Genomic DNA, 16,619 nt, shown 5'->3' on the forward strand with positions numbered 1-16,619 from the left:
CAGGTGGAAGAATTCTACTTTTAACACATCTTTAAAAGGTTTTTGGAGGTGTCCTATAAGTATTAAGATTCGAAAATCATAGATGTAGTGAATGTTTTAAATGTAGAATTTTGCTTCATTTTGATTTATTTTCCTTTTTTTTTTTTTTTTTTCTTTTTCCAGTGATAGTGTGAGTTTTTTGGGTAGACAGGGGCTTGTTTAGTTCCACCAATATAGTTACCATAAGGGCATTTACATTGAATGAAGTGTTATTTGTTGTAGGAATTGAAAGCACATAACCCTAGTATTTTTATGGTTCTTTTGCAGAGGTATTGAATTTAGTGGTAGCGGAAATGCCTTGGCAAATTTAGCATTTTTTGCTCAGGTACAGACTAAATCTATTTTATGCTTTTTGGACTTCAGGGAGTTTGCTTCTGGTGAAGTGCTTGGTAATGCTGGGAGAAAAACAATTTAAGGCCTCGAAAAGGAAGTTATGGGAAGGTTTCTTTCCAGATAGGATATTCTGTCCAATATATGCTGTGACTGTTGAGGGATTTTACAGATTGATTCAGTGTGTATTCAGTGGGAAATTTCTTTCAGTTTTGAATTTATTTCTCTCATGGCATGCATGACAATATCAAAATGCTATCACCTTATTGACCTGTCCTGTTGGCAATATGCATTTATGAACATAGGCATTTGTATTTAGAAAATGTGTTCTTACTGTTTATTATTTTACAGTAGAGATTAATTTTGGATTTTGGTTTGAGAAGTTTGTTGTTTTTTTTTCTTTCCAGATAGATGAAGATGAGCCCTTGTTTCTCAGTCTTATCAATGATCTATTTCCGGGGTTGCAGTTGGACAGTAGTACATATACGGAGCTACAGGCTGCAGTAGCTAATCAGATTGAAGAGACAGGACTGATTAACCATCCACCATGGAATCTTAAGCTTGTTCAAGTAAAACTTTTTTTTTTTTTTCCTAAAATCTTTTTAATAAACAGAAGTCAGCAAGTCAGAACACCATTTTAATGGTTAAATCTCTGTCTCATTCAAGGACCTGTGCTGCTAATATATATATATATATATACACAAACTGGAATAAAATAAAGGTTGTGTGTAGACCACACTAAGGAATACTAATCTAAGGATCTTTTTTTTTGTTATTATTATTACTTCTTTACATTATTCAGAAAAAAATAAATGTTAAAGCATGCTGTTAACCTAGCCTTTCCTAGATATGGTAGCGCATCTAAGTTATATGAATGCAGAAACAAAGCACCTAAATGGCTCTCTAAACATGAGTTTCTTAGGCTGGAGTAGGGATGGTAGGGCGTAATAATAGTTCGAGGCTTTTTGAAGGCCGAGGCAGAAAAAAATAGTGACAATAAACAAAGCCTGGGCACAACTTCTGCTACACAGGGAATGAGAGCTAAAAGACCTATCATAGGGCAAAGAAAAAAAGAGGTGTGTATTCATGACTTAAATACGTTTCTGTAATGAAGGATGGTCTTCATGATGGGTTTGAGCAGACATTATAGGAAAAAAGACTCAAACCTTATGTGAGAAAGAACCTATATTCTTGTTGGGTAATCATTCATCTTAGCCGTATTGGGTTAAAAGTGATCAAGTATGCATAGAGGACTCAGACAGTCTTAGTATATGCTATGACAACCTTATTTAAAGCTATGACAAGGCTAAGTATGCAAGTGAGCATGCAGGAGTTGCTGTAAAATGTAAGAACCAGAAGACATAAGATTGTTAAGGTATTCCGAAAAATTAATTATTTTGATTTAGAAATATTTATAAGACATTATTTTCAATAAACTAATGATTTAATAGTTAGACTATGATTTTGGATAACGGTAATTTTTTGTTTAGTGTGGGTTAATCTTATGGCATATTGCTGATCAATGGGTATGTAGTTACTTAATAGGAAGGCCTTGAAGTGCTGGGTTTGTTCATAGGCTGTACAGCCTTCACATACAAAAACCTCCAGGAAGTGCTGTGCTTATGTTTATTTTATACACTCAAGAGGTTTTAGTACTTCACTGCTTAGTTATTTGTGTGTTAAATGTTTTTATACTATTCATTTTTTTCCTTTTGATTAATACAGAAAATCCTTTTTAAAATCTGTTAAAAAAATATGTTGAGTTGATTTGAATAGGTTAGGCAAGATTTAGTTTGATAAACTGCTTCATAGTAAACTTGGTGCTTTAAATATTAGGACAATTCCACAAAACACTTCAAATCAACAGAGATAATCTGGTTTCAGTTCTGAGCACATAATGTTCTATGTGTAATATATTTATAATCACTAACTATCAAACATATTAAATGCAAGCCAAAATCTTCGAAAAGCTTATTTCTCAAAATATTTTGATTTTTAATAGTTGTACGAAACTTCTCTAGTACGTCATGGATTGATGACACTTGGACCTAGTGGATCTGGAAAAACAATGGTCATAACCATATTAATGAGAGCAATGACAGAATGTGGACAACCTCATAGAGAAATGCGAATGAATCCCAAAGCTATAACAGCTCCTCAGATGTTTGGAAAACTAGATGCTGCAACTAATGATTGGACAGATGGAATATTTTCTACACTGTGGAGGAAAACCCTGAAAGCTAAAAAGGGTATGTAAATACTTTGTGTGGGGTGTCATAAAAATACTTCTTGAATGACATATTGAAAAAAGAATCTTGAATTTGCAGATGTTGCTAAGTCCTTTCCTGAAAACAACTACAGGGAACATAGTCGATGTTACAATTCACTTCTCAAGAAAGGGCAAGAGTTTTTAAAAAATATTGTTTCAGTATTATATTTATGTAACAACTGTTTCCTTGCCACTCTAGTTCTATAATGCAGATGTGCTACTTGGAGGCTGATAAAATACGGTGAAGATTTACTTACAGAATCATAGAATCATTAAGGTTGGAAAAGACCTTAAAGAAAGGGAATTCCTCTAGGGAACCTTCTCAAAAGGAGGTTCTTTTCTTAAAATGGAAATGTTGTACTGTTTGGTTTTTGGTCTTTGTTGTTGAAAGGGGTTTACATCGCATGGTTTTAGTAGCAGGGGATCTGCAGGGCTGACCTATATGAGAAGAAGCCAGGGACTGTACTGTGCTGGACATGGCCAGTTTTATCTGGAAAAGGACATGGTTGGGCCTATCAGTGAAAATGGTGGTGTCTCTGTGGTAACGTATTTAAGAAAGGGCAAAACACTGCTCAGGCTGTGAGGAAGAAAAAGTAAGAGAAATGATCCTTTGAGCACTAAGGTTGGTGAAGGAGGGAGAGGAGGTGCTCCAGATACCAGAGCAGATATTCCCTGCAGCCCAATGGAGAGGACCATGCCAGAGTACACTGCAGGTGGATATGCTCTGAAGGAACTGCAGCCCATGGAGAACCCATGTTGGAGCAGGCTTACCCTGAAGGACTGCAGCCTGTGGAGATGACACATGCAGGAGCAAATTTTCTTGAAGAACAAGTAGGATCCATGGGAAGGATCCCCACTGGAACAGGGTGAAAGCGTGAGGAGGAAGAAGTGGCAGAGAGGAACTGTTATGAACTGATCACAACCCCCATTATCCATATCACATATGCTGCTTGGGGTAGTGGTGGAGGAAAGAAGAAGAGTTAGATGGGTTGGGAAGGAAGGAGTAAAGTTGAGCATGGACTAGAAAGGGGGGTGGAGGGTTGGAGGGAAAGCTTTGTTTGTTTGTTTGTTTGTTTTGTCTTTCTTATCATCTAATTCTATATTAATTGGCAATAAATTAGAATTAGAATAGTTCATCTAAAAGGGACCTAGAAGGACTGAGTCTCACTGCCTGACCAATTCAGGGCTAAACAGAAGCTAAAACATTTTATTAAAGGCATTATTCAAATGCCTCTGAACACTGACAGGTATGGGCATCAACCACCTCACTAGGAAGCCTGTTCCGGTGCTTGAGCACCCTCATGGTAAAGAAATTTTTCCTAATGTCCAGTCTGAACCTCCCCTAGCACAGCTCTGTGCCATTCCTAAACATCCTGTCATTAGTTCCCAGGGAGAAGAGACTGACACCTCTCTCTCCATTTCCCTTCCTCAGGATGTTGTAAAGAGCAATGAGGTTGCCTCTGAGCCTTCTTTTTTCCAAACCAAAGTGTCCTCAGCCCTTCCTCATATGACCTATCTTCTGTCCTTTCTAACAGCTTCGTTGTCCTCCTCTAGATGCATTCAAGTATCTTAATATCCTTTCTATAAATAGTAATTTTATAAATTAATTTTCCCCAAGTCAAATCTATTTTTCATGATGGTAGTTGGCAAGTGATCTCTATCTTTACCTCAACTCATGAGCATTTTCATCTTATTTTCTCCCCTTGTCCTGTTGAGGAGATAGAGTGAGAAAGTGGTTGGCTGGGTGTCCAGCAGCCAGAAAAGGTAATCTCACACAGATGTACATTATAAAGATATAATAAAGCCCTTGTTTGCTTCTTTCAAAAATGACATCTTAACTGGGTGTTCAACTCATATAGTAATGAGTATGTGTGGAGACATCAGAATTTACAGTAGGCAAAATTTATTTTTATAAATTATTTAAGTTCTGAGGCATCTTTTCATGTTCTTTGAGCATGAGGATATGAACCATGTATTTCCTTTTTTTTTTTTTTTTTTTTTTTTTCCAGGTGAAAATGTGTTTCTGGTTTTAGATGGTCCTGTAGATGCAATCTGGATTGAGAATCTAAATTCAGTTTTGGATGATAACAAGACCCTCACTCTAGCAAATGGAGATCGAATTCCTATGTCCCCTACATGTAAGCTGTTATTCGAAGTCCACAACATTGAGAATGCCTCTCCAGCCACAGTTTCTCGAATGGGTATGGTCTATATCAGTTCCTCTGCCCTCAGCTGGAGACCAATATTGCAAGTAAGATTATCATTGCTGGCTAATCCTAACTTTACCTTGTTATATATTTATACAGAAGAGTAATGTGGATGTTTTTCAGGCATGGCTGAAAAAACGGTCTCCTCAAGAAGCTGAAGTTTTACAAAGTTTGTATGATAGAATATTTGAACCAGCATATACGTATATGAAACTAAACCTTAATCCCAAAATGGAACTTCTGGAATGTAACTACATTATGCAGGTAAAACAGATACTGTGTAAGTCTGTATGAATTGAGTGTGGAAAAACAGCAAAATGAGCATTTGATAACAATAAAATTTCATTTGAAAAGATTGTTTCTGACATAGGAAACCACAACCTCAGTATTAGCTTCTTAGGGAATACAAGAGGAACTGTTAGGGATGTGCAAAATAAACTTACTTCTCCTTATTGCTTTCTATAGAGGCTAGTCTTCTGTTGACTGGAATTTGCAAGCTTTAGAAGGTTTTCTGAAGTATGTGTTTTTTAAGTTTGTGGTCTCATTCCCGTTCTTTAAATACCAAACATATTGCTGTAAGGGTCAGACTAACCCTACTGGTACTGTCAGCAGAGACAGCAGAGAATAATTCTAATTATCTTTTTATCCAGATGTAGTAGCCATGATTCTGTCAGTCAATGTTTCTAAGTTCAGCATAATAATTTTTGCTTCTCCCTTCCTATAAATTGCAATTCTTCCTTGAGTGGGATCAAATCAGTGTTTTATTATTAATAAAAATTATTTGCTTGGCAGATCTTGCAAGATTGCAAGTCCTAATACCGCATGTCTCCAGCTGATCTGTTTATGAATCAGCTGCATGTTTATGAATCAGATGCAAATCTCTAGTTTCTGTCCCAAGTCTGACAGTAAATAACCCACACCAGATCTCCATGCTGGTGCTTACCTAAGATCTAGTGAGATCAGACCTTTTACACTACTTGATAACTTTACACATTCAGACACTCACTTGCTTCCCCCCTCCAGTGTTCTTCCCTCTTCCCAGCAGGGATTTTGCTCTTGGTGTCGGAGGCTCCGGCAAAAAGTCTCTTTAGTTCTGTCCTGAGCAGCCACTTGCAGCTACCAGGATCAGGCATTATTTGACAAAGGTCCTTTGGCATTATTCAGGTTTTTCTCTCTGATCTCTACAGGATCTTCCCCCACTTCCAAGTTCTTTCCTCCAACCATGATCTTAAGTTCCTTCTTTCTGTGCTCCCTTTTTTCCAAGACTACTTCTTTGGGAACTTTTTTTTTTTTTTTTCCTCCTACCAGCTCTTCTTCCTCAGATTTCAAGGTCCCACTTTTCCCATAAATGGTCTAAGAAGCACTGTACCTGATCAGCCTCCTGAGTGGTGTGTCTACCTCATATCTTTTTATTAATTGCAGGATTCAGGATATTCCACTTTTGTTTAGCCAAGGTGTTATCAAAAACTACATCCCAGATCAGTTGCAGATAGCGGACTTGTACCTGAGAGTTCAGACGTTAAGTTTTGAATGTTCACCCACTCATACACATGTACCCGATTATCTGTTGTTTGTTAGCACTCACTATTAAAGGTGTTTTTCATTTGTTTGCCCCAATAACAGTATAATTACCTTATAATAGTATTATGTAAAAATTGCCTTCCACTGTTGCCTTCCTTCTTGTAATTTCCACTGTCTTTGATTTTCTAACTATATATAGTCTACTGTTGATTCTAGATATTTTTTTTCTGCTGTTTTTACTTTTATATTTGCATTTTGACTGTTCACCTTCCTCTGGCCCACCTCATTACATTGACAGAAGGTTCATGTAGTTTTTGTTTAGGGATATCCTATCTTATAAGCCTATTGGAAAAGTCAATTAACTTGTAGCTAAGGATGGTCTGATTGATATGGTTTGCATGAAGGAGCAAAGGTGTTCAGTGGAGTTCTTTACAAGAGATTTTAATATAACTAAGCAGTCATAGCGGAAGACAGGCAGTTATTTTCAGCTAAATAATTGATCACATGAAAGGAAATCAATGCAAGTAAAGGATCAGTTTTTACAAAGGAGAGATGTTGCAAAATGTTCGTTAAAAACTTGGAAAAGTTGTAGGTGAAGAAGTTTACTGATGACAATAAATTATTGAGGGTGGTAAGGACAAAACAGCTAACCATGAAGAACTATAGACAGACTTTATGAGACTGAATAAATAGGTAATAAAATGGCAAATGAAATTCATAAAGGGGCTTACACAGGATAAAACATACTGTTCAATGCCATATATAGCACACCTATGGAACATCTTGCAAAAGGGTGTTATGGATGGTAAAAGTTTATATACGTTCAAGACCAATCCTGATATTTTCATGATAGAAAAATTTATAGAGGACTAATAAACCTAGAAAAAGTGTATTGGTACAGAAAGACCTACATTGGACAGGGTACCAGCAGGAAGTACCACCGTCAGTACCACTGCAACCCAAGAAGGTACCACTAGGGTGTATCATATTTTTTGTTTGTTTTTAGTCTTCAAAAAGTGTCCACTTGGTATTTTCATCTGACCTGTTACAACTATTTGTGGTATTTTGGAGTCAGTTTACCTTTATCTGTACTTCAGTATGAGATTGAGATCCAAGATAGCATAAAGAATACTAATTCCAGAAGCTGACTGAAAATCTGATTCTCTGTTAGAAAAAAATATTTTGAAGCAATGTGTTTGACACTGATTTGTACAGAAAGGGAATATGAGTGATGTTCTGTACGACAGTCAAAATAAACATCTGGTTTTGTGAGTGATGACATAGATAGCAAGTTACTAGATTTCTGGAATCCAGTTCCTTAAAGACAGAGAGAAGCAATCATAAAATTGGATATATAGAAGGTTTTTTGTTTGCTTGTGTTTGTTTTATTGTTGTTGTTGTTAGTTTGATTGTTTATTGTTTTTTTTTTTGTTTGTTTGTTTTGTTTTGTTTTAACACAAAATGGAAGTTAATGTGCTATATGCAGCGTTTGACTATAGTTTAAATAAACACATTGGAAAGTAACTGAAAATTCTTCAATGCTTAAAAGAATTTTAATGCAAGAGATGCTTTGAGAAATTTTCAGAATTGAGGAGGCACATAAATTATAATATTTAACTGAGGCTGTATAGTTTTGGAGTTCTGAATATCCCACTGGGTTCTATAAATACCCTTAAAATGTTGTTCTCCTACTCTAGATCTTAAGTTACATTATCACGTAGCCATAATTTAAAAGGATATTTGACTAGCAAAGTAGATAAGTAATTATGAACACGTTTTCCAGGTTTATATAAATACTAATAAATAAATACTATAATTAATGATAAATTAATATTTATTATTAATAATAAATATATTAAATAAATAGATCTTTAATCTATTTTCTTGAGTGTAGTTCTGAATCTTATATTATTCTTTGATAATCCGCATTTTCAAATTATAATTTAAAGTTTGAATACATATAAATAATGCATATAAATGTAAGTATGTATGTGTAAAAATAAAATATGATTATGTATTTTCTAAATGCATAATATTTTAAAATATTTTCAGTCTATTCATCTTCTGGAGGGCTTGATTCCATCGAAGGAAGAAGGTGGTTTATCAACTATATCTCATCTGCATAAATTGTTCTCCTTTGGAATAATGTGGAGTTTAGGTGCCCTTTTGGAGTTGGACAGCAGAGACAAACTTGAAGCCTTCATTAGAGCTCATGATAACAAATTAGATTTGCCAGAAATCCCTCCTGGCACCAGTCAAACGATGTATGAGTTTTATGTTACTGATTATGGTAAGAAAAAGCATTAGCAGTCTTTTTTTTATACTGGCATTTTAAAACTGAGTATAGCTCATTTGAAATTTAAAATTACTGATTTAGACCTAGTTCTTTGGTAATAGAAGCACAGATTTTGACATTACAGTAGTAATACAGATTCTCTATGCATCACCTTTGTCAAGGTGAGATGTTAGAAACCAAGAATGAGTGTTCATTGGTAGTATTTTCTTCCTTTGTTTCTAGTTTCATTCATACAGGCTTTTTTTCTAAAATTATTTTTATGTTTATATTTAATTTCCTCACAGCTAGATTTTTTTGTTAAATATATAATCCGATTTAAATTCTACTTCATAATCATTGTTTATCCATGTCTGATGATCAGCAATAAATCTTAAATTTTATGACTTCAATTGGTGTCATATTTTCCAGAAAGAATTTATAGTTTAAATTACACACACAACAAAATTTATGAAGAACTTATTGTTCTTTCATAGTATTTTCTCACTTTAATGCATCTATTTCTCATTTATCCAAATCTAGATTATTTTGCAAGCAATGTTGATTTAGTGTATACACATACAATCCATATTTTCACATTCTATACCTTTTCACCAATAAAGTAAGAACAAGTTTCCAGGTAAGCATTATTTTGGCCTTTTTATTTAGGTAGCTATCTATAAATTTAAGTAGCACATATATATTTAGTTGGATTCTTTTTTTTTTTTTTTTTTTTTTTTTTTTTGGTACTAACAAAATGTTGACTCTAGGAAATCTTTATCTTTCTTTATTTTGTCATTTCAGGTGACTGGGAACACTGGAGTAAAAATGTTCAGGAATATGTTTATCCAACAGATAGTGTCCCAGACTACGCATCTATTCTGGTTCCAAATGTTGACAATGTCAGAACACAGTTTTTGATAAACACAATTGCAAAGCAACATAAAGTAAGTGCAGGATTACTTATTTAAGTGTATATAAATAGAAACTTACTTATAAAGTAATTGGAATTGCAATCATTGTTCATATTCTTTGTCTCTAGTCATAGCTTGCCAGCTGCATCATTATTGCTCTATTTTTGCTTCCTTAACATGAATTCTCTATACTTATTTCTGTTCTGAGAGAAAAAAAAAAAAAAAAAAAAAAAAAAAAACCATGTTAACTATCCATTTAATAAGGTATTTTTTTTTCTCATAAAAGTTTAACTCCATCAACGCATCGTTTTTCTTGGAGGAAGACATAAAAACTTTTCCCTAGTCATTACACCATATTCCTCTTTCCAGTTTATGCTTTCTTGAATAGAGAAATAAGGAAAATAGACTTCACAAGTCAGTTTATGATAAACATGAAATTACTAACCTTTACTGTATTTTCTTTCCTCTCAGTAGGAAAACTGTGGTTAATACCAGTAGCCATGACTACAGAAAAGGAGACAGTACTTATTATACAGATTTAACCAATAAAGTCTAATTATGGGCCACAGGCCACATCAAACAATAGTTATTTAAAACATATATAGGCCTATTTGCCCAGTGGAAAATCTGGAAAAACAAACTAACCACCACCACCAAAAACATTTGCATTAGCACAATGCTATTAACAGCTTTAGCAACCTGCCATGGAAACGTGCCAACCTGTGAGGTACAAATCAGTATACTCCCATCTCAATATCTGGAACAAATATTAGAAATACCACAAGTGTATGAGCCAGTGCTGGAACTTGTCTTTTCTGTGAAATCCTGGGATTTGGACACAAAACCTGTTACTTGGGTTTGATGAAACTGTTCCAGAGGCCATAATTTGGCTGTCCCTTTGATGTATTGGACTATAAAACACACATAATCTTGATATTTAGAAACATGGTAAATCTCTGAAGGTCAATGCCTCAGGAGATATTTGTGGTAGTTTTACCATACTGGGCAGCCGAGCTCCACCATAACTGCTCTCTCACTGCCCCCCTCAAAGGAAAAGGGGGAGAAAATACAACGAAAAGGGCTCAAGGGTTGAGATAAGGACAGGAAGATCACTTGCTGATTATTGTCATGGGCAAAACTCAGCATAGGAAGATTAATATAATTTATTGCCTTTCACTAGAAGACAAGGCAGTGAGAACTAAAATCAAACTAAAAACAGTTTCCCCCCATCCACCCTCTTCCACCTCCTCCCCCTGAGCAGTACAGGGGAACCGGGAATGGGTGCTGTGGTCAGTCCCTGGCTCTTCATCTCTGCTGCTCCTTCATGGTCTCTCTGCCCCTGCTCCACATGGGGTCCCTCCCACGGGATGCCATTCTTCCCAAACTGATCCTGCAGGGGCTTCCCACAGGCAGCAGCTCTTCAAGAACTGCTCCAACATGGCTCCGTACCACGGGGTCCAGCCATCAGGAGCAAATCACTCCAGCACGGGTCCCCCCATGGGTGGCAGCTCCCCACAGACCCCTTGCTCCTCTCCACAGGCTGCAGCTCTGGCCCAGGGACTGCTCCTGCGGGGTCTCTCCATGGGCCACAGCCTCCTCCAGGCCACATCCACCTGTTTTTTTTTTTTTCCCTTTCGTAAACTTGCTCTCCCAGAGGTACAACCATCATCACTTACTGGCTCAGCTCTGGCCAGCAGGAGATCCCTTTTGGAGCCGACTGGAGCTGACTCTAATCTGACCTCTAGAATATCTGTTTTAAAATATCTCTTTTAGCAATTATTTAATTGGTTTCAGGACAATACCAGGAAGGAAGAATTATCCTTCTATCACAAACATGTGTCACCAAAGATTATGTTCAAATTAGATGTTTGAGACTACTTTCCATCATAAAAAAGCCTTCCTAGGGTCATACACTGCAAGAGATTGCTGCAGACTGCTGTAGTGAGTGTGTTAGAATGTAAGAGGCATTAAGCAATGGAAAAAAAAAAAAGGCAAAAACAGGCAAAAAAAAGAACCACAGAAGTACATTCTCACTTTAATCCTTTCTATTTTGACTCAATAACTAATTTGTGTTGGAGAATTGAGATGGGATGAAAATACATACTGTGTCACTGCATGTAGAGACACAGAAAAACTAGGCACAAAATTAGGCACGTTCAAAATTAGGCACAGAAAGTATTCCTTTCTCTAAAATAATTCTGTTATGCATACTTAGTTAATAGTTTTGATACTACTTACACTATTCAAATGTCTATTGCAGGCAGTTTTGCTCATAGGAGAACAGGGGACTGCAAAGACAGTCATGATTAAGTCATACTTGAAGAAGTATGATCCAGAAGAACATTTGTCAAAATGTCTAAACTTTTCATCTGCCACAGAACCATTTATGTTTCAGGTAAAAATATAACTTTTAAACAAGTCTTGTTTATTATGTCCTTGCTAAATATTTAAATGTACTGAATTCTGATGAAAAAATAAGTGATATAGAAATAAAGTGTAAAGGAACTTCTTTCCTGTAAGTCTCTTAAAAACTTCAGAACATGCTATAAAAAATATTTTTTTCAGAGCAGAATAAAATATATTCACTCATATAGATGCATGATTACTGAGTGCTTTATGTAATTTTAAGAATCTGTTTTTTAAATATTTTTCATTTACTTTTTACTGAAAATTCTTAATTTCTCTTTAGACTAATGATATTTTTGTTTGTTTATAATTCATCATTTTTCCCTGATTCTGTAGTTTATAATCATATAGATTTTTTTTATTTTTTTTTTAAAAAAAGTAGATTTCAAATACTAGATCATCTTATTTTTCCTCAGTTCAGGAGTGACTAGTACAACAATGGTCTAATCTTTAAGGTCCTCTAGTACTGCAACTTTGTAAGATTTTCTTTTCCCAAAAGAACTGCAAAAATCCTTATAAATAGACACAAATACTACAGATAGCTTTTCAAGTGGTAGAAAGGATGATTTATAACACAGCACTGTGATTCAATACTATTTTGCTAGGATGTGATCCTGTAAGTTTAGTTGGCTTCATTACCTCTTCAAAGCAATGAATTAATGGTGAGAATGCTCTGGTAGGAGAGTAATCACTGGGGAGGATTTCTTAATTGAAAAGCCTGCTCATGAAGCAGGTTTTACAAATTCCATGCCCAAATCCAAACTCATAGAACACCTGCTGATCTTTTCTGTTATGTGTAAGATCTCTGGCCATGGTGTATATATTAAACTATGAAGCAGAACAAGGCAGGCATCCTTTCACGCATGCAAGATTAATTGAACAGTCAGTGTCTTTGTCTCAGTGTCCTTCGCTTAGTGTATTATGAGTCCTTAGAATATTACTGGCTTAAAAAAATTCCAGACTTCCTCCTGTCTGGTACAGAGACACCATGAAAGGAACTTATTGTGCCTTGTCTCTGCTACAGGCCTGTGATACCTCAGAAGACATGCTTTTTCTTTTCAGCTAACTACCGCAGTACATAGTTCACTCTACTGGTTTCCAAGAGAGAAATGTACCTGGGAGGAAAAAAAAAAAAAAAAAAAAAAAAAGGAGTTGAAGTGCTTCTAAAGAGTTGAAAGAGCTGCATTCAAAATAGTTTTTGAAGTTTGAGTTGTCATTCTGAGGGTATTTGAAAGACAGGTTGATTTTAGATGTGATAGCTGTGAAACAAAATTTTTATTTTCTAATATATTCATTTTCTGCTTATTAGCAGTTTCACTTTAATTAAATGTCTCCAAATAGATGTATTAATGCTAAGAATGTTCTATATGCAATTATCCTAGAACATTGAGCTAAATATTTTCCATGGTGAAAGCCATTGGATAAAACTTGTATCTGTTTTCTGTTTGCGATCTTTCCACAAATGTTATGAATTCTTCTGTCTTTATCACAGTATATACTATATTCCTCATATAGAACAGCAGTTGTGCTTATAAAACCAAAACAATTATTTGTCTAAGGAAAACATTTAATACCATCTTTTAAGCCATTTTTCTGCCATTGTTTCAAAAAGCCCAAGTACCTTTAGAAAGATCATTGAGCTGAGAACTTTGAAAATATATTCCAATTAAATATTAGTGTCTTATTTGTCTACCACATCCTGCTTCTTATTCAGTTCAAAACTCAGTGTAAATGATTTTTGCTACCAAAATGTTAAAATACTGCATTATTTAGTCTACAAGACATCTGGGAAATTACTGTAAAAGGAATCTAAGTTGCCATTATATGGTCTGCTGTCATACTGTAAACAGATGAATAGATTTCCTTCAAGATGAAAGCTGCAAGAGGAAAGAAAAAGAAATCATTGGTTAAGTAAAGTGGCATTTTTTATTTTTTAACAATATGTTTTAAATATTATTGCTTTGGATAAAAAACAAGGACTTTCTTTAATTTTTAGAGGACAATAGAGAGTTATGTGGACAAACGTGTTGGAAGTACTTATGGACCCCCTGGAGGCCGAAAAATGACTGTCTTTATTGATGATATCAATATGCCAATTATCAATGAATGGGGAGATCAGGTACATTAACTAGTACAATTTATTATCATACTGTTGCTATTTTTTCATATATATAGGAGTCTGTGGACTTAATCAAAATTTTAATTTACTATTAAATATTGGTAATGCTCTCTAATTATGGTGTATTTATGGAAGGAAAAAAGAAGCAGGTTAAAGGTGTCATACCTTACATTACTTCCACTTTCTCATATTTTTCTAAAACTAAAAGTATCACTGTACTAAAATACCATATTATTAAGTTAAAGTTTGACACTAATTTGGGAGCACCAGTAAGAAAACTTCCTGCCAAACAGAAGCGTGATACCTTGCAAAAAGTAATAAAGGCTGTGTCCAACTTCAAATGAAACAAATTGGCTTGTAAACTGGATTAAATATTTTTGGCTTTTGATGAGCCATTGTCTACAGATTGGGTTTGTAGCATTCATATGCTTACACAGATCCCAAATCAGGCAGAAGTATTCAATAGTTCCTTCCCATAGTACGTCTGAAGTTTTTCTAGACCAAGATGCTAGGTGTTCTGGAATACTTATTTTAATGTAAAGGGCCAGTATGCTTACCATTACTTTCTTCAATTTGCTCAGAGTAAATTAACAAATGGGACACTCAGTGTCTATGCGCAGGTTTGAATCCTCTGGTTGTCTGGTGTCTGTGAGGCTCCAAGCTTGGGTTAAGAGTAATTACAGCATTAAGTTGATTTGTTTATAGTATGGGGAGTAGGTCTCTTTTTGAGAGTGGGCTTGAACAAATATTTAAGTGGCATTATGGATCTAAGTGAATTTGTGCAGTCTGAATAGCTCCTTTTCTTCCCCTTAGAAAGCTGTTTTTGTAAAAATTGAGCCAAGTGTGTTTTTAGTCTCTCTGAACTGCAGTTTGGCCTTTTACCTAAATGCTAGCCTATATTAATTCTTTGGTTTGCATCATTTGCTCTCACTTAAGACCTTTATTTATTTATTTGTTTGTTAAATTTAAATTAGCATTAAATAATCCACAACACTGAGCTGCTTGACCATAGTCTAAAATGTGGGCAAGTGGTTGTATTTGAAGCAAAATCCTCACAGGCTCAGGCATTACTCAGTAATAGGAAGATACTCCACTATGGAAGGATCTCTGTCTTTCATCACGGCCCCAAGACATTTCTCCAATATTTTTTATCGGATGATAGTTTGTGATCAGTGCCCTGTTGTACTTCATGGCTTTGTTGGAGCACATAAGGCTTGCTAATTATTGTTGGAGCAGTTGCTATCGCGGCAACTCTCTGGTGTCTCCAGATCGATACAGGTGCTGTAGAGTAAAACACAAAGTGAAAAGTCTTTTCAGAATAAACAGATTCCTGTTTCAGTAAAGAATTAGATGTTTTGCTTCAAAGGATTCCTAAGGGAGAACTAAAGTGCATAATTTGAAACTCTGAAGCTGAATACCTAATAGCAAAATATGAAACAACTACATGCACATTTTGTTTCATATTATGTGGTAGTCCAGCTCTAAAGGATATTTCTGGTTTTAGAATCACATAAACCAAGATCTTCCATATGACTAAGGAACATAATTTAGTCTGAGTTTAGATTAAAATTCTCTAGGGATTAATGGTAAGGTTACAAGAATAAACTAAATTATCACAGAGTACGTTTTTGTTTGCCTTCCTAATGTGTATTTACATAAACTTACAGGTAACAAATGAAATTGTTCGTCAAATGATGGAAATGAAAGGAATGTACAGCTTGGATAAGCCTGGAGACTTCACTACAATTGTAGATGTACAATTAATAGCAGCAATGATACATCCAGGAGGAGGCCATAATGATATTCCCCAGCGTTTAAAAAGACAGTTTTGTATATTCAATTGTACATTGCCATCTGATGCATCCATAGACAAAATTTTTGGTAATTCCTTTTCTTGTTTTAGCATGGATTAAAAAAAAAAAAAAGATATAAAACTTATAAAACTATGTTCTTTCTCTCTCATCATGCAAATGTAAAGTGCTTGCAGTGAAACAACTGAAGATGTATTATAGCAAAATAGTGCCATGGAACAGAAATGAACCTCTCTAAATAATTAATCTTTCATATTAATGATTTTGCTTGTCTAAAATCAGAAAATAATGGTGATTTCCTGGAAGATTGTAAGCGCTGCTAGTATCTGATGTATCTGCATTGCCTGAGGAGCCTTCTGTTGCTGACATTCTTTTGACTTTGTCACTACAGTATATTTTTAAATGTTAGCACTCAACAACAGGTGTCCATGCCACCTGTTTAGAAAAGCCATCGATGAGAGAGACAATTATTTGATCTGTAATTTAAAAGCAAATTAGTTTTAATTATATTTTTGGAATGTTGCTCACAACTTACCTTATTATATCCTGCACCTTGAGATTAATTTTTTATTCCATTTTATCTTTTAAGGTGTTATTGGTTGTGGATACTTTCATTCCTGTAGAAATTTCAGTCCTGAAGTATGTGATATGGTGAAAAAATTGATTCCGGCGGGTAGAATATTGTGGCAGTGGACAAAGGTATAAATTATAAGGAAAGTTTTATCATCATC

General features: G+C 35.0%; 1 protein-coding gene across 1 annotated transcript in view; it reads left to right on the plus strand.

The window, feature by feature from the left end:
* Nucleotides 1-16,619, plus strand: part of DNAH8 (dynein axonemal heavy chain 8) — a 131,169-nt gene that overhangs the window by 66,778 nt on the left and 47,772 nt on the right. The window contains exons 50-59 of the mRNA XM_035323204.1: nt 777-938; nt 2,372-2,618; nt 4,648-4,889; nt 4,969-5,109; nt 8,419-8,656; nt 9,443-9,585; nt 11,813-11,947; nt 13,955-14,077; nt 15,745-15,958; nt 16,478-16,587. Of these exons, the coding sequence (XP_035179095.1) occupies nt 777-938; nt 2,372-2,618; nt 4,648-4,889; nt 4,969-5,109; nt 8,419-8,656; nt 9,443-9,585; nt 11,813-11,947; nt 13,955-14,077; nt 15,745-15,958; nt 16,478-16,587 (1,755 nt within the window). The remainder of the gene's footprint in view (nt 1-776; nt 939-2,371; nt 2,619-4,647; nt 4,890-4,968; nt 5,110-8,418; nt 8,657-9,442; nt 9,586-11,812; nt 11,948-13,954; nt 14,078-15,744; nt 15,959-16,477; nt 16,588-16,619) is intronic.

Source organism: Oxyura jamaicensis, chromosome 3 (assembly GCF_011077185.1).
Source record: "Oxyura jamaicensis isolate SHBP4307 breed ruddy duck chromosome 3, BPBGC_Ojam_1.0, whole genome shotgun sequence".
In the NCBI taxonomy this organism is placed as follows: domain Eukaryota; kingdom Metazoa; phylum Chordata; class Aves; order Anseriformes; family Anatidae; genus Oxyura; species Oxyura jamaicensis.